The sequence below is a fragment of the Mesoplodon bidens genome (genome assembly GCF_964165515.1).
Source record: "Mesoplodon bidens genome assembly, chromosome: 9".
Classification (NCBI taxonomy): Eukaryota; Metazoa; Chordata; class Mammalia; order Artiodactyla; family Ziphiidae; genus Mesoplodon; species Mesoplodon bidens.
Genome location: NC_138166.1, coordinates 23,161,221 through 23,179,013, shown reverse-complemented (window position 1 = coordinate 23,179,013; position 17,793 = coordinate 23,161,221). Strand labels below are relative to the sequence as shown.

At 39.3% G+C, this 17,793-nt stretch overlaps 1 protein-coding gene across 1 annotated transcript in view; it reads left to right on the top strand.

Moving 5' to 3' along the window:
• The window catches only part of LANCL2 (LanC like glutathione S-transferase 2), a 60,828-nt gene that overhangs the window by 25,273 nt on the left and 17,762 nt on the right, over positions 1–17,793 (top strand). The window contains exons 3-6 of the mRNA XM_081244820.1: positions 10,594–10,801; positions 11,885–12,032; positions 13,392–13,538; positions 16,686–16,868. Of these exons, the coding sequence (XP_081100946.1) occupies positions 10,594–10,801; positions 11,885–12,032; positions 13,392–13,538; positions 16,686–16,868 (686 nt within the window). The remainder of the gene's footprint in view (positions 1–10,593; positions 10,802–11,884; positions 12,033–13,391; positions 13,539–16,685; positions 16,869–17,793) is intronic.

The following is a 17,793-nucleotide window of genomic DNA, read 5'->3' as shown; positions in this document are numbered from 1 at the left end:
CATTACAGAATTGCCAAAATTCAAAACACTGACAGTACCAAATGCTGGTGACAACGTGGAACAACCAGAACTCTCATTTACTGCTGGTGGAAATGCAAAATAGTCAGACACACTGGAAGACAGTTCAGAAGTTTTTAACACAACTAAACATACACTTACCATATGTGCCAGCAGTTGTGCTCTTTTTTACCCAAATGAACTGAAAACTTAGGCCCACCAAAAAACCTGCACATGAATGTTTATAGCAACTGTATTCATAATTGCCAAAAGTTTGAAGTAACCAAGATGTCCTTCAATGGGTGCATGAATAAATAAATGGTGCATCCAAACAAGGAAACACTATACAGACTTAAAAGGAAGTGTGCCACAAAAAGACATGGAGGAAACATAAATGTATATTTCTGAGCTTCCCTGGTGGTGCGGTGGTTAAGAATCCGCCTGCCAGTGCAGGGGACACGGGTTCGAGCCCTGGTCCGGGAAGATCCCGCATGCCGCAGAGCAACTAAGCCCGTGCGCCACAACTACTGACCCTGTGCTCTAGAGCCCATGATCCACAGCTACTGAAGCCCACGTGCCTAAAGCCCGTGCTCCACAACAAGAGAAGCTACCACAATGAGAAGCCCACGCACCGCAGTAAAGAGCAGCCCCCACTCGCAGCAACTAGAGAAAGCCCATGCACAGCAATGAAGACCCAATGCAGCCAAAAAATAAATTAATTAATTAAAATTTTAAATTGTATATTTCTGATTGAAAGAAGACATTCTGTAAAGGCTACATACTATGTGATTCCAACTATATGATATTCTGGAGAATGTATAACTGTGAAGACCATAAAAATGGTTAGTGGTTTCAGTGAGCTAGAGGGTGAAGGACAGATGAATAGGTAGGGCACAGAGGATATTCTGGACAGTGAAACTGCTCTGGATCATTGTACAGTAGTGGATACATCTCATTATACATTTGTCCAGACCCACAGAACGTACAACACCAAGAGTGTACCGTAATAAAAACTATGGGCTTTTGGGAAAAATGATGTGTCAGTGTCAATTCATCAATTGTAATAAATGTACCACTGTGGTGTGGGATGTCAGTAGTTGAGGAGGAGGTATATGACAGAAATATCAACAAGGGAGAAAATCACATTGGTATCAAACCTCTAAGTGGCCACATTCAGAAATTCACCAGTGGTTAAGTATCCACGCTCCCAATACAGGGGGCCGGGGTTCAATCCCTGGTCAGGGAACTAGATCCTGCATGCCGCAACTAAGATCCCACGTGCTGCAGCTAAGACCTGGCACAGCCAAATAAATAAACATTTTTTAAAAAAGAAGTTCACTAGCATCCTACAAGATACTCAAGGAATGAAAATATGAAGATAAGATGTTAAATTCAGCTAGGTTACTGCTCTACAGGCATATGAAATATAACAAAAGGTATAACAGGAACCTAGGAAATACTTTTATCAAGAGCATTCCAGAGGACTCTACTAGTGTAGTAGTTGACCAACAGTGGCTCATGGCCCAAATCTGGGATACAGCCTGTTTGTTCACAGGCCTTGAACCAAGAAGCGTTTTTATTTATATTCTTAAGAATTTTGAAATAAAAGAAAACCCAACAGAGACTAAATGTGGCCCTTAAAGCCAAACCTAAAGTTTATTGTCTGGCCTTTTATGGAAAAAAAAATTGCTGATTCCTATATTAGAGGACTAGCCAAGATATGATTGAGGAAATGGGCATAATTTTATAGTGACATTAATTAGGAACAGAAGTTTGCAGATAGGGGAAGAAGGGCACAAAAACATAAATGAAATCGGGAAGCCTTAAAAGAGAGGAAATTTTAGGGACTTCCCTGGTGGTCCAGTGGTTAAGAATCCACCTTCCAATGCAGGGGACACGGGTTCAATCCCAGGTTGGGGAACTAAGATCCCACGTGTCACAGGGTAACTAAGCCCATGTGCTGCAACTCCTGAGCCCGTGTGCTCTAGAGTTTGTGCACCACAGCTAGAGAGCCCACACACAACAACTGCTGAGCCTGTGCACTCTGGAGCCCTCATGCCTCAAGTAGAGAGCCCGCGTGCTGCAACCACTGAGCCCACGTGCTCTAGAGCCCTAGCATCACAACATAGAAGCTCGCGCACCACAACGAAAGTTTCCACATGCCACAATGAAGATCCCACATGCTGCAACTAAGACCCGACGCAGCCAGATAAATAAAAAATAGAGGAAATTTTAGAAATCACATGACTACTTTTTACTCTACAAAAATTTATTTCACAATGTAACTGAAATGGATAATTCTCTGTGAATGCATAATCTACCAAACCTGACCCTAGAAGAGATAAGACATGTAAACAGACAAAATTTCAAATAAAAATTTGAGAATGTCAAATATCTACCCAAAAATTTCACTGGGAAATTATACCAAACCTTTACTAAAGGACAGGAAATCCTTAGGAGTGACAACAGTAAAATGGTGGAATAGGAGTTTTCTACTGTCTTCCTCCCCACAGAACACTGGTTTTGATAATTATACACAGATGAGAGTACCTTTCTGGGACCCAAGAGTCCAGTGGAGGAGTTACACAATACCATTGGGCGGTGCGGGGGGGGGATACAAAACAAAAACTGAGATTGGACACATTGAAAAGGGTAAGAGGAAAATTTTCACTTCACCCGTGTCACCCCATCCCCAAGGTGGCACAGCTTAGTGCCAAGAGAGACACATTCAGCCTGTGATTTCTCCTACAGGGGAAAGTGAGAACATGTGAATGAGTGCCCAGCTTCCCCAGCTATGTGGGAAGCTACAAAGGATACCCACTTCTTTCTCATCCCTTTCAGAATACAGAGGAGATCTGCATGACCAAGGGGCAAGGAAAGATTAAGAGCATAGCAACCAGGGCTCAGAATTCAACAAGGGATGCAGGTCTACTAGCTACTTTGAGGACTCCATCAGGAAACCTGCCTGTGAGCCACTGGGGACACCTCACCAGTGGATCCCCCAGTTAGCCCATGGTTACCTCCAACGTTCTGCATTCCTCACCCACACACTGACCCACCCCATAACTGTGTGTGCCCTTGAGGGTAGTGTGTGCAAACCTTAGTGCACAGTTAGCATGGGCAGAAAGCTGGCCCAACCCTGCAGAATTGGGAGAAGGCATAGACACTTGAGCATCCTCACTGCCCTGGGGAAAGCAAACAGGAGACTGTCAGCACTCAGCCTGGCTTTGTGGAATCAGGAGAAGGCATACAGTCTTAAGAATTCTCCCCTAACAGGGAACAAAAAGTGTGGAGCAGGCATATCCATAGAGAAGGCCTGAGAAAGCCTGAGAATCTGTAGTAAGGCTGACAGAAGACATTTCATTCCTGAAGGCTGTCAGTAAAGACTGGAGGAGGTGACTGCATCTTCAAATGCTAAGACAGCAACACAAGACTTCAAGGAAAATGAAGGATCAAGGAAATATAACAGCACTAATAATTTATAACAGCACTAATAATTTATAATTTTATAATAAAATAATTTGCCAGTAACCACCCCCAAAGAAATGGAGGTTTATGGTGTGCCTGATAAAGAACTCAAATTAGAGGACTTCCCTGATGGTCCATTGGTTAAGAATCCGCCTTCCAGTGCGGGGGACATATTAATGAAATCAGGAAAACCATACATAAACAAAACAAGAATTAAGAGAGAGAACCAAAAACAAAGTGTAGAGCTGAAGAATATAAATGAATGACATGAAAAGTGCAATAGAGAGCAGCAGCAGCAGCAGAATGAATCAACAAGATAAAAAAATCTGTGAACTCGAAGCCAGGTCATTTGTAATTAACCAGTCAGAGCAGAAAAAAGTAAAAAGAATGAATAAAAGTAAAGAAAGCCTACATGAATTAAGGGACATAATCGAGTAAAGCAATTAATGCATTATAGGCGTCACAGAAGGAAAAACAGGGAGAAAGGGGCAGAAAGTTTATTTAAAGAAATAATGGCTGACAATTTTTCAAATCTGGGGAGTTTATGATGTCCATAATTTCCCATACAGACTCATCCCAAAGAGGACTTTACTGAGACACGTTATAATAAAACTGTCTAAAACCAAAGACAGAATTTCCAAAGCAGGAAACAAAAATATCCTTACATACAAAGAAACCTCAAGAAAGCTATCAGAAGATTTCTCAGCAGAAACTTTACAGGCGAGGAGAAAGTGGGTTGATGTAGTCTAGGTACTTAAAGAAAAAAAAAATGCCAACCAAAAATACTATACCTGGCACGCTGTCCTTCAGAAATGAAGGACAAATACTTTCACAAGCAAACAAAAGCTGAGGGAGTTCATCACAAGTAAACCTGCCTTACAAGAAATGTTGAAATGAGTTCTTCAAGCTGAAACAAAAGGATGCTAATTAGTAACATGAAAATATAAAACATACTGTTATAAGCAAGTGTGTAGTCAAATCCAAATCCTATAGTAATGTAATATGGTCATGTAGTACTTAATTTTACTACAAAGGTTTTAACAGAAGTATTAAAATTAACTATAGCTACAATAATTTTTTACTGGGTATACAACATAAAATACGTAAATTTGTGATGTCAGAAACATAAGATGTTGGGGGAGGGGAGGAGAGTTTTTGTACTAGCTTAAAATAGAACGTTGTAAGACGTTTGATGTAAATCTCATAGTAACTACAAAGCAAAAACCTGTAGTAGATACACAAGCAATTGTTTTAAAAAAAGGAATTGAAGCATACCAATAGAGAAGATCATCAAATTGCAAGGGAAGACAGCTAGAGAGCAAGAAAGGAACTACGGAACAGCCAGAAAAATAATAAGATAGCATTAGTAAGTCCTTACATTATCAGTAAGTACTTTAAATCTAAATGGCTTAAATTCTCAAATTAAAAACAGAGTGGTTGAATGGATAAGAAAAACTATATGCTGCTTACAAGAGACTCATGTCAGCTTTATGAACATAGGCTGAAAGTGAAGAGATGGGAAATTATATTCCATGCAACTAGAAACCAAAATAGAGCAGGAGTAGGTATACTTATGTCAGAACAAATAGACTTTAACTTCAAAAACTTTAACAAGAAGCAAAGAAGGTCTTTATATAATGATAAAGGAGTCAGTTCATCAAGAGAATATAACTGTTGCAAATATATATGCACCTAAAAATATAGTGAATACTAACAGTTCTGAAGGGGAAAATATACAACAATGCAACAATAATAGGGGACTTCAAGATCCCTCTTCCAACATTGGACAGGTCATCTGCATTATCAATAGGAAACATTAGAATTGAGCTATGCATTAGACCAAATGGATCTAACAGACATATACAGAATACTGCATTCAGTAGCAGCAGAACACATTCTTCCCAAGTGCATACAGAACGTTCCTCAAGATGATCATGTGTTACAACTCAGAACAAGTCTCAACGAATTTAAGAAGATAGAAGTTATATCAAGTATCTTTTCCAGCCACAATGGTAAGAAACTAGAAATCAGTAATAGTAGGAAAACTGGAAAATTCATAACTATGTGGATATTAAAACAGAAAGCTCCTGAACAACCAGTGGGTCAAAGAATAATCAAAGGAATAGCAAAAAATATCTTGAAACAAATGAAGATGGGAGCACGGCATATTAAAACTTAACAGGATGTAGCAGAAGCAGTTCTAAGAGGGAAGTACCTTGCAGTAAACAACTACATTAAGAGAAAAGAAAGGTCTCAAATAAAGAACCTAACTTTACACCTCAAGGAACTAGCAAAACAAGAACAAACTAAACCCAAAGATAGCAGAAAGGAGATAAGAAAGATCAGAGCAGAAATAAGTGAAATAGAAACCAGAAAGCAGTGGAAAAGATCAGTGAAACTAAGAGTTGGTTTTTCAGTAAAGAAACAAAATAGGCAATTTACCAAGCTTAGCTGAGAAAACAAGAGAGAAGATCCAAGTAAATAAAATCTGAAGTAAAAGAGAAGACATTATACTTGATACCACAGAAATACGAAGGATCATAAAACACTACTATGAACAATTATAAGCCAGCAAATTGGATAACCCAGAAGAAATGGATCAGCTCCTAGAAACATACAGCTTACCAAAACCGAATCATGAAGAAATAGAAAATCTAAACAGACCAATAATGAGTAAAGAGATGGAATCAGTAACCAAAAACCTCCCAACAAAAGCCTAGGACCTGACAATTTTACCGGTGAATTCTGTCAGACATTTAAAGAATTAATACCAGTCCCTCTCACACTGTTCCAAAAAAGCTGAAGCAAAGAAGAAAACTAAAGGGCAGTATCTCTGATGAACCACAGATACAAAAATCCTCAACAAAATACTAACAAACACAATTCAAGAGCACATTAAAAGAATATGCATGATCAATGGGTTTTATCCCAGGGATGCTAGGATGTTTCAACATACACAAGTCAATAAATATGATATACAACATTAACAGAATGGTGGATAAAAATCATGATCATCTCAATAGATGCAGAAAAAGCATTTGATAATACTCAACATACTTTCATAATAAAAACTCTCAAATTTGGTACAGAAAGAATGTACCTCAATATCACAAAAGCAATATATGATAAGCCCACAGCTATCGTCATACTCAAGGATACTTGTACTCAGCTAACAATACTCAGTGTTTCCTCTAAGATCTAGAACAAGACAAGGACGCTCAATCTTGCCACTTCCATTTAACATAGTACTGAAAATTCTAGGGGGGAGCAATTAAGGCCTGCCCATAAATAAATAGATAGATAGATAGATAGATAGCATCCAAATCAGAAGTAAAATTGCTTCTGCTTGCAGATGACATAATCTTATATGTAAAGAACCCTGAAGATCCACCAAAAAAATTTGTTAGAACTGATAAATTCAGCAAAGTTGCAGTATATAAAATCAGTATACAAAAATCAGTTTTTTCTATACATTAACAACAAACTATTGAAGAAAGAAACTAAGAAAACAATTCTATTTACAATAGCATGAAAGAAAAATACTTAGGAATAAATTTAATCAAAGAGGTAAAAGACCTGTACACTGAAAATTATAAGACATTGATGAAAGGAATTGAAGCAGCTGCAAATAAATGGAAAAATATTCTTTGTTCATGGATTGGAAGCATTAATGTTGTTAAGATATCCATACTACCCAAAGTGATCTATAGATTTAATACGGTCTTTATCAAAATTCTAATGGTATTTTTCAGAGAAATTGAAAATCAGTCCTACAATTCATATAGAATTACAAAAGACTGAGAATAGCCAAAGCAATCTTGAGAAAGAAGAACAAAGCTGGTGGCATCACACTTCCTGATTTTAAAGTATATTATAAAGGTATAGTAATCAAAGCAATATGGCACTGGCATAAAAACAGACACAGAGACCAATGGAACAGAATAGAGAGCCCAGGAGGAAATCCATGCGTAAATGGTTCATTAATTCTTGACAGAGAAACCAAGAACACACAGTGGGGAAAATTGCCTCTTCAATAAATGGTGAAAACTGGATTGCCACGTGCAAAAGAATCAAACTGGATTCCTATCTTACACCGCTCTCAAAAATTAACTCAAAATGGATTAAAGACTTAAATATGTAAGGCCTGAAACCATGAAACTCCTAGAAGAAAACAAAGGAAAAGCTCCTTGGGTCTTCGCAATGACTTTTTGGATATGACACCAACAGTACAGGCAATGAAATAAAAAAATAAGCAAGCAGGCGTAGGTCAAGCTAAAAAGTTCTGCACTGCAAGGGAAACAGTTGAAATGAAAAGGCAACTTCATAGAACAGGAGAAAATATTTGCAAGCCATATATCTTCTAAGAGGTTAGCATCCAAAGTATATTGGGAACTTACATAACTCAATAGAAAAAAATCAATTAAAATATGGGCAAAGGACCTGAGTGGACATTTTTCCAAAGAAGACATACATATGGCTGGCACATATATGAAAAAGTGTTCAACATCACTAGTTATCAGCAAAGTGCAAATCAAAACCACAGATATCACCTCACACCTATTAGGAAGGCTTTTGTCAAAAAGACAAGAGAGAACAAGTGTTGGTGAGGGTGTGGAGAAGAGGGGACCCTAGTACATGGTGGGAACATAAATTGGTGCAGCCACTATGGAGAACAGTATGGAGGTTCCTCAAAAAACTAAAAATAGAACCATATGATCCAGCAGTCTCACTTCTGGGGAAGTCAGTATCTCAAAGAGACATCTGCACCCCCAATAGCCAAGATATGGGAACAACCTTAATATCCATCCATCCTTGAATGGATAAAGAAGTTGTGATCGATTGATCGATCTCTCTAACTATATCTAATGGAATGTTATGCTGTCTATGAATGGAACGTTCAGCCACAAGAAAAAAATGAAATCCTGTCATTTTTGACAATATGGATGGTCCTAGGGGATATTATGCTAAGTGAAAAGCCTGACAGAGAAGGACACAAACTGTATGATCTCACATACATATTAATTCTAAAACAAACAAACAAAATGTCAAACTCATGGAAACAATAGAATGGTGATTACCAGGGGTTGTGTGGTAGGGGAAATGGGGAAATGGTGGTCAAAGGGCATAAGCTTTCAGTTATAAGATATACCAGTTCTATAGATCTAATGTACAACCTGGGACTATATTGTATACTTGTAATTTGTATACTTGTAATCTGCTGAGAGAGTAGATTTTAAGCATTTTCATACATACACACACTGTATTGTATACTTGTATACTTGTTATCTGCTAAGAGAGTAGATTTTAAGCATTCTCATACACGCACACACACAAACACACAATGATAACTGTGTGTGATGATGGATGTGTTAACCTGATTGTGGTAATATTTCCACATTGTATGTCAAATCATCCTGTTGTACACTTTAATATATACAGTTTTATTTGTCAATTATAGCTCAGTAAAACTGGGGAAAAAGAAACAATAAACTAATAAAAAGAGACAATTTTTTTTAAAGAACAGGAAATCGCAGTGCTCCTCTTACAGTGTTTCAGAGAATAGGAAAATAAGGAATACGTCCCATTGTTTTATGAAGCAAGGTTAATAATGGTACCAAAACTGATATAAAAAACACAGCGCAGTCTCACTAATTATTAATTTTGATAGTTATGGTGCTGTTTTGGCTTGTAAGAAAAGGTTCATATATTTTAGATTTTCATACTGAAGTATTCAGGGGCAGAATGACATGATGACTTTTTTTTTTTATATTTTACCCATCATCATTTACTTTAAAATACTTAAGCTTTGAATGTATGTAACCATAGGTTTTTAGGTTCACAGGTTGACCAGATCATCATCCTATTTTTAGTGGTTTCTGAGGCAATCATGAAGTACTTGAAAAACCTTCTATAGTGATTATTATGTTTGAAATTTGTAGGTATTTAACTTCTAACTTGTTTTCTGTATGTTAATCATTTCAATTTTTTGCGTACAGAAGACACTCAAGGAGATCATAAGCAATTCACATGGAGGGGTTTTTTTCAGGGCTTACAAATATGCTGCTTTTATATCTGTTTGACTTAATGTCTTTAAAAGAAAAAATGGATAATGACAGAAGAAGGACTTCTCAAAAAATATATGTAGGTGTTAAGAATTAATTTGAAAGGCAAGTAGGATACCCTGAATAGGAGAATTAAAGAAGAAGCTACCTATTTAGAGAAATTTGAAAAGCAAAATGAAAAATAATAAAAGTGAGAGTAGGATATCAGACAAAGAACAGAATACTAGAGAACCTCAATTCAAACATTAATAGATTTTTTTGCCCTTTCACCATCATATCATTTCTTTAAATATTTTTTCCTACAGTGTACTTTATTAGGTATATATTTATACAGATTCCTTTATTACTTATCTGTCACATTACTTTGTGAGCCCAGGAATAATAGCATGCTTCTTTTAGAAGTCATATAGGTCATCCTCCATAGATTTTCAGAAAAAGACCCCTCTCTGGTTCCCTTGAGTAACCAGATCCGTTCTTTAATCTAAAATAGGAAATGTGGATAGGTGATAAACTGTGTCTTCTGAATTCACTACCTTACTCTGCATCATATAGCTGTTCTGTAAACGGTGAGTTGACTCACTGGTTGGTTGGTCACTAAAGAAAATTGAAAAATTGTGAGAAATAGATAAATTAGAAAGAAGATGGTATAAAGCTCAGAAAAGCAATCATGTAATTTGGCATAAGATAGGAGGACATTATTATCTGAGAAGAAAGAAGAAAAAGATCCAGATTAGCTTATAATACAAAGGGGAATAAGTACAACCTGGAAACGAATGAAAATTAAAGGGGAATGAGTGGGAAGTCTTGTATTTCCCTTATCTAGGAGGTAGTGAATCATTGTGTCAGAACAGTTAGCAACATTTTAACTTGTTTGCAATTTTTTCTACACTGGGTTCTTTTTTTTCCCATTTTTAAGAAACATATCATATATAACTTGTTTGATGTTACTCCTTCAGAAACGTAGTCTTTATGTGGGTTTTTCACGTAATCATGAAATAATGTCCTGACAGTAAAAAGGAAGGACAATAATGCTTTTCTTTTGCGGGGGTGGGGGTGATTTTTCCAGGCATAGCCCTTTTGTACCTGCAGTTGTATCGGGTCACATGTGACCAGACCTATCTGCTCAGATCCCTGGATTACGTAAAGAGAACACTTCGGAATCTGAGTGGCCGGAGGGTCACTTTCCTCTGTGGAGATGCTGGGCCCTTGGCCGTCGGAGCTGTGGTATATCATAAACTCAAAAGTGATTGCGAGTCCCAGGAATGCATCACAAAGTGAGTTTTTACAACTGGAAGTATTTTCTCCAAATTCTCAGTCTTGATGTAGAAAGAAACTCAAAAAACGAAAAAGAATTTATCTTTTAATTCACCTGCTCTTGCAGACAGTTCTCTCCAATAAGCGAAGAGTTTGTATTTTAATCTCGAGCATAATGGTGGGATTGTATGCTACCTTTCTATCCAAGCATGCGTTTGCCTTAATTTGAGGGAGGAATAGACATGTTTTTTCCTAAATAATTTTTGCTTGCCTTCAATGCATGAAAATTACCTTATATGCCTTAGATTCTCTATAATAACTCAGTTATTTTGGGGTTCAATTGTTAGGAAACAGAGAATGTAAGCTTTTATGGTACCTATTGGTTTATATTCTCTTTTGAAGCAGTAGAAATCAGAGCTCATGGCCATGGTCTGGTGGAGTGTCTGGCAGGTGCTGGTCAGTTAATGTTTGTTAAAGATGGGGTGACTCAAGCTAATTTTCAAGCATTGGCTACATTTTAGTAACATTTTTGTTAAAAATTGAAATCACGGGCTTCCCTGGTGGCGCAGTGGTTGAGAGTCCGCCTGCCGATGCAGGGGACGTGGGTTCTTGCCCTGGTCCGGGAGGATCCCACGTGCTGCGGAGCGGCCGGACCCATGAGTCATGGCCGCTGAGCCTGCGCATCCGGAGCCTGTGCTCCGCAACGGGAGAGGCCACAACAGTGAGAGGCCCGCGTACCACAAAAAAATAAATAAATAAAAAATAAAAATTGAAATCACTTTCTTGTAATTCTGGATTACAAAATTGAGTATCTTCTCATATATGGTTTAGAGTATCTTCTCTTATATGCATATATCCTATACATTTTAGATATAAATGTAGAACTTTTGAACAGCAAGGTGTTTTATCATTCGTGTTGATGATATCTGAGAGAGAAGTTTTTGTTTGGTTTTGTAGTGGGGAAGTTTTCGTTGTTTTCCCTCTTTTTTGGTATTTTTAAAAATTAGTTTTAAATTAAAAATAGTAACAGATGGTTCCTAAAGTGAGAAGAGGTATGTTAGACATTCTCTCTCTGGGAAAGCAGGATGTTTCTTGTTGGGTAGACTTTTGCAGCTCCAGAGAGCCATCGTCTGCCGAGATTCAGACCTTCCCGACGAGCTGCTTCAGGGCCGGGCAGGCTATCTGTACGCCTTACTCTACGTGAGCACGGAGATGGGGCCGGGCGCCGTGTGTGGGTCAGCTGTCAAAGAGGTACTGTGGGGTCCCGCCCCGGGGCGTCCTCTCCTGTCTGCCACGCAGCCTGTCTGCTAGCAGAGACTAGCAGTAGTGGCTGGACTCTGCTTCTAGGTAGGAGTAACTTCCCAAGGCCACTCATAAAATTAATAAATTGCTCCTTTCTTCTCTTCCAGGAATGTTTTTTAAAAAACTTTAGGTCTGTATTAATTTAGCTGTCTTTACTAGAATCAAACAGCAGCGTCAAGAAGATAGAATGTTTATTTCTCTTTCAGGAGGTATCAGAACTGGTAGGCAAACCAGACGAATATGGCTAGGCACCAGCTTCTGTCTTGTTCTGCCTTATCCTAGGGCTGTGCCCTTATCTGCACGACTAAAGCTCGCTGAGCACCCCCAGCCCAGGGGGCGGTGAGGAAGTGGGAGATGAGCAGCTTCCTTTTTAAGCCTGAGAACTAGAAGTTGCCCACCTCCCTTCTGCTCCCATCCCACTTCCAGAGCTCAGTCAGATGACCGGGTCCAGCTGTTTGTATCTCTGAGGCCAGATGCCTCGCTGTAACTTGGGGGCGCTGTTACCAAAAGTGTGAGGGGAGAGAGGATATGAGGAAACAATTACTGTCTTTGCCGCATAGTCATTCTAAAATCCTGCAGCAGACCCCACTTCCTTAGCCTTTCGTAAATAAAGCCAGTTCCTCCAGCCTTGGAAGATATACAGTTATCCTTTAGTATCTGTTGGAGATTGGTTCCAGGAGCTCCCTTGGATACTAGAATGCCAGGATGCTGAAGGCCCTTATATAAAGTTGTATAGTATTTGCATATGAACTGTGCCCATCCTCCCATGTACTTTAAATCATCTCTAGATTACTTATAATACCTAACACCATGTAAATGCTATGTAAAAAGTTGCCCACGTGCAGCAAATTCAAGTTTTGCTTCTTGGAACTTTCTGGAATGTTTTTTTACCAATATTTTTTATCTGAGGTTGGTGAATCCATGGGTGTGAAACCTGCAGCAAATATGGAGGGCCGACTGTACTTGCCAGTGTTTGGGGGAAAACACTGAAGCTACAAAGCAACTAAGTAGTCTAGGATAGTTTTTATCGGAAGTTTTTCCAGGTTCCAATAAACTGTTCATGGAAAGACCTTTTGATCTCTTGGTTCTACTTCTTAATATCTTTTTCTACTCTGAGATTGTCTTCTGGTTTCTCTCTGCCTGTATTTATTTATTTATAAAATAAAGATAACAGTGTTGGCTACTAACTGCTTAAAGATTTTTAGAATAAGTAATCTATCTATATAAAGGCATGTTGTTATTGTTAATTAGACCAAAACAGGTTACATGTAAGTTTTTTAGACTTATGCTATCTCATTATGTCTGTAGGTAGTCGATGCTATTATTGAATCGGGCAAGGCTTTGTCAAGGGAAGAAAGGAAGGCTGAGCGCTGTCCCCTGTTGTATCAGTGGCACAGGAAGCAGTATGTTGGAGCAGCCCATGGCATGGCCGGAATCTACTACATGTTAATGCAGGTGAGTGATACTCTGAAATACTAGTGCAGTGACCGTATTGTAAAATATTAGATCAAATCGGAAATGGGTACTGAAATTTTACTACAAACCAAGCAGGCTGAAAGAAAATAAGGATCCTGCTTTGAATCATGGGTCCCCAAGCAGTGACCTCCTGAGAGCACATTCTGTGTGCGGTTTCGTGTTGAATTAGGTGTCTGTGGCCCACACTTTATTTCTGTCCATGTCCTCCTGCTCTTTTAGTAGGGGAAAACCTTCAGGGAGCAGAAAGGGCTTCCAGAATGCAGACTAGGGCAGAGACTTTTCATATTCAGATACCCCCAACTTACTACCAGTTGTGTTCAAAATTTTTTTTAACTAGTTTATTGCTGTGGTTATGATTTTGTCTCTGAATCATCCCTGACATCTACTGAATTAAGTACTGACTCTTGTGTCAGGCAGTCAAAGACCTCACCCCAAATATTGCTTCAACCTGCTTCCAGCCTTATGGCCTCTGGGTCCCTCTTACACGCTGTATGCAGCCTGCAGGCAGACCTCGGTGACATTGCGAGTTCAGTTCCAGACTGCTGCAATAAAGCAAAACATCTCGGTGAAGCAAGTCTATGCTGTAGTCTGTTAAGCGTGCAATAGCATTGTCTTAAAAAAAAAAAGTGTACATACCTGAAATTAAAAATATTTTGTTGCTAAAAAACGCTTAACCATCATCTGAGCCTTCACTGAGTTGTAATCTTTTTGCAATAGTAAGATCACAGATCACAGATCACCATAACAAACGTAACGATGAAAAAGTTTGAAATATTGTGAGAATTACCAAAATGTTTCAGAGATACAAAATGAGCGAATGCTATTGGAAAAATGGTGCTGCAAGCCTTCAATTTTTAAAAACCACAAATGCAGCACATTAAAGCAAAGAACAGTAAAACAGGGTCTGGCTGTGCCTTTTGTTTGTTTTTTCCCCCAATTAAGCCTTTATTTATTCTACTACACCCATAACAGTACTTTATAAATTTGTTCAAAATTACAACGCTAGTAAGTCAAGGATCATGGATTAGAATTTAGATCTTTTAAATTAAAAGCCCATATATTCCTTTTTTAAATTTTCACTTACAAATTCCTTTTTTATTTTTACATTTTGCATCATGCCACTCTTCACTAAAGGAAAATAGGAGATTCCTATCTGCACAGGACTAGAACTCCCTTCTCTGGTGATTAGTAGGTGTCTTTGGTTATCACTGTAGAAAGTAAAACACGTATGTATTCCAATTTGTAAATTTAGGTGCAGACATGTTTCCAAAATAATCAATTCCATGTCTCATTTTAAAATGGCAGTGTTGTTCTAGACAGTTGGTAGATTGTCCATTTTTCTCTATTCTCCCAGAAAAAGATTTTAACAGTGGCTTTTGAACCCTGTTTTAAAAGTGACTAGACCCTTAAGGGAAACATAATCATATGAGAATCACACCAATAAAAAATAATTTAGATTTAGGTGTTTAGTTTAATTTTGCTAGATACTGGGGGGTTCCTGGAGAGAATCACAAATCATAAAATTTACAACTCATCTGCTTTTAAAGTGAAGAACATGGAAACACTCTTTCGTGAGGATCCTATTTAGAAATTGGTGTCAGCGTTCTCCTGGTTGATAGCAGCGGTGTGCCAGAGCTGGTCTCACGAGGCCGGCTGCACACACCGCTCCCCAGCGGTGCCAGCCTGGCTGTGCGGGGGCTCCATGTGTGGTTTCATCTGGACAGCTGTGAGAACAACATACACAAGAACTTTCAAAATATCACTTAAAGGGAACTCCACTCTCACGATGAAGAATAAAAGCACAGTTCTCCTTCTGGAAAATCATTTCAAAACCTCAAGGAAAACAGAAAACAGACACCCAGCTTCTCTGATGAGACTCAGAGACTTCTGGAGCCCTGCGTGACAAGTGGACTGAGAACGGGTAAAGGAACAAAGGAACAGCAGGTGACCTGACGGGACAGGGATGCCCGCACAAGGTGCCTGAGGAGGGGGATGCCAGCAAAAAGCAAGCCAGGTGTCCTGCAGGACCCTGCACTCGGGAACTTACGGTGCCATCGATGTCGGCGCCAGACATGTGTTCAGGTGGGGAGTGAGGTCTGGGCTGCAGGGGAGCTTCTTTGGAAATCCTTGTGCAGCCCCGCTGGACCTGTGCAGTGAGATCACCGCGCAGGGTGAGGTGACTGCAGGAAACAGTACGTGGTCTGGAGCAGTCAGACCAGTTCTTCTGACTCCAGAGAAGCAGGTGGAGAGGAGAGTGGAAGTGGAGCACAGACCTGAAAGCGGGGCTTGGTGACTGTCCACACGGTCAGCGGGAGACCTCCCTGCTGCCACAGCCAGCCTTGCACCAGCACCTTTCCCCGCCCCAGCCGGCAACACGGCCACCACCTCACCTGGGGGAGTGAAGTCTCTCTTTTGGAGAAACAGCTCAGATAAAAGATTTGTAGTTATAGGTATATGGAAGTCCCCATTAAAAAAGGTAGCTAGGGCTTCCCTGGTGGCGCAGTGGTTGAGAGTCCGCCTGCCGATGCAGGGGACACGGGTTCGTGCCCTGGTCCGGGAGGATCCCACATGCCGCGGAGCGGCTGGGCCCGTGAGCCATGGCCCCTGAGCCTGCGCGTCCGGAGCCTGTGCTCCGCAGCGGGAGAGGCCACAACAGTGAGAGGCCCGCGTACCGCAAAAAAAAAAAAAAAAGGTAGCTAGCTGTCTGTGGTGGTTAATTGTATGTGTTCACTTGGCTGGGCTACCATTGCCCAGATATTTGGTCAAACATTATTCTGGGTGTGTCTCTGAGGAAGTTTGGGTGATATTTTCATTTAAACAGGTGGACTTGTAGTAAAGCAGTTTGCTGTCTGCATTGTGGGTGGGCCTCATCCAGTCAGTTGCCTCCCCTGAGCAAGAGGGAATTCCCCAGCGGTTGGCCATCAGTTTCATGCACAGCATCAGCAAGGGTTGATGCAAAGGTCTGCCCAGGCCTTAAGTAACCAGAGAAGTGGATTAATTCTAATTTTATGTGTTCCTCAGTATTCTGGGTAATTGATGCTTAACTATATTAGCCACAATGCAGAGGTTTAAAAAAAAAGCTTATGGAAACATAAATTAAATGTTTTATTTTTGTTTGTTTAAAAGCCAGCGGCAAAAGTGGACCAAGAAACCTTGACAGAAATGGTGAAACCTAGTATTGACTATATGCGCCACAAAAGATTCCGATCTGGGAATTATCCGTCATCCCTAAGCAATGAGACAGACCGACTGGTGCACTGGTGTCACGGGGCCCCCGGTGTCATCCACATGCTCATGCAGGCGTACAAGGTCAGTGCTGCAGGGCGTGTCCTTAGCACCCGATGTGCACAGACACGGTTTTCACCACCAAGTTTTCAGTTTGGTTTTGGTAAGCACATTTGCTTGCAAACTAAAAACATTTTAGAGTTAATATTTCTACTAGTAGACAGAAAGTCTTTTTATTTCACTGTTCATCACCACTATAATTAGAGTTGTAAGTATATGTGTGTGTGTTTTAACAGGGATTATATTCATGTGTAAAAGAAAACCTAGATGACATAAGTGTGAATATCCAATAAGGCAGGAGGTAGTATTATAACCAAAATGCTTTTTATTTGACTTCACATCATTTGATTTCCTTGCTTGAATAAGCCTTTATTGCTAGGTGATAATGCTGATGATTCAGGAGCTTTTAAATTTGAGTTTTACATTATTATAAAATTATTTACAAAAGATCGATGTGGCATTCAAATTTTTACACATACGAGGTATTACTGGAAATTAGGCAGTACCTTTACTGATGAATTGTAGTAGACTCTGTAGATCTATCTGGGCACAGTATTAAGAATACTGTTGATTTCTCTCCTGGACTTAGAATTATGATGTAAGTTGAAAGCAAACAATTCTTTTGCAATTTAATTTTTCTTTTAATGCATCTTTGTTTGTAATAGTTGATGTTGGAGATTGTTGCTTATATACCAGAGTATACAAATGTAACCACAGTGATTGGTGTTTTGGCAAAGTCTCTTAGTTTTGCAGAAATAGACTTACTGGAGCAGAATTCATATGTCTACCTGAAAATTACAGAAGAACTGGTCCCTGAATCAATTTTACTTTCCTTTTGTCATTAACTATAATAAATTATTCAGAAAAATAATGGGGAATTAACCTTTCATGATTTAGGCTGATTTCTCAGAATTTTTTAGTCCTACAACAATAACACCAAAAATATTCA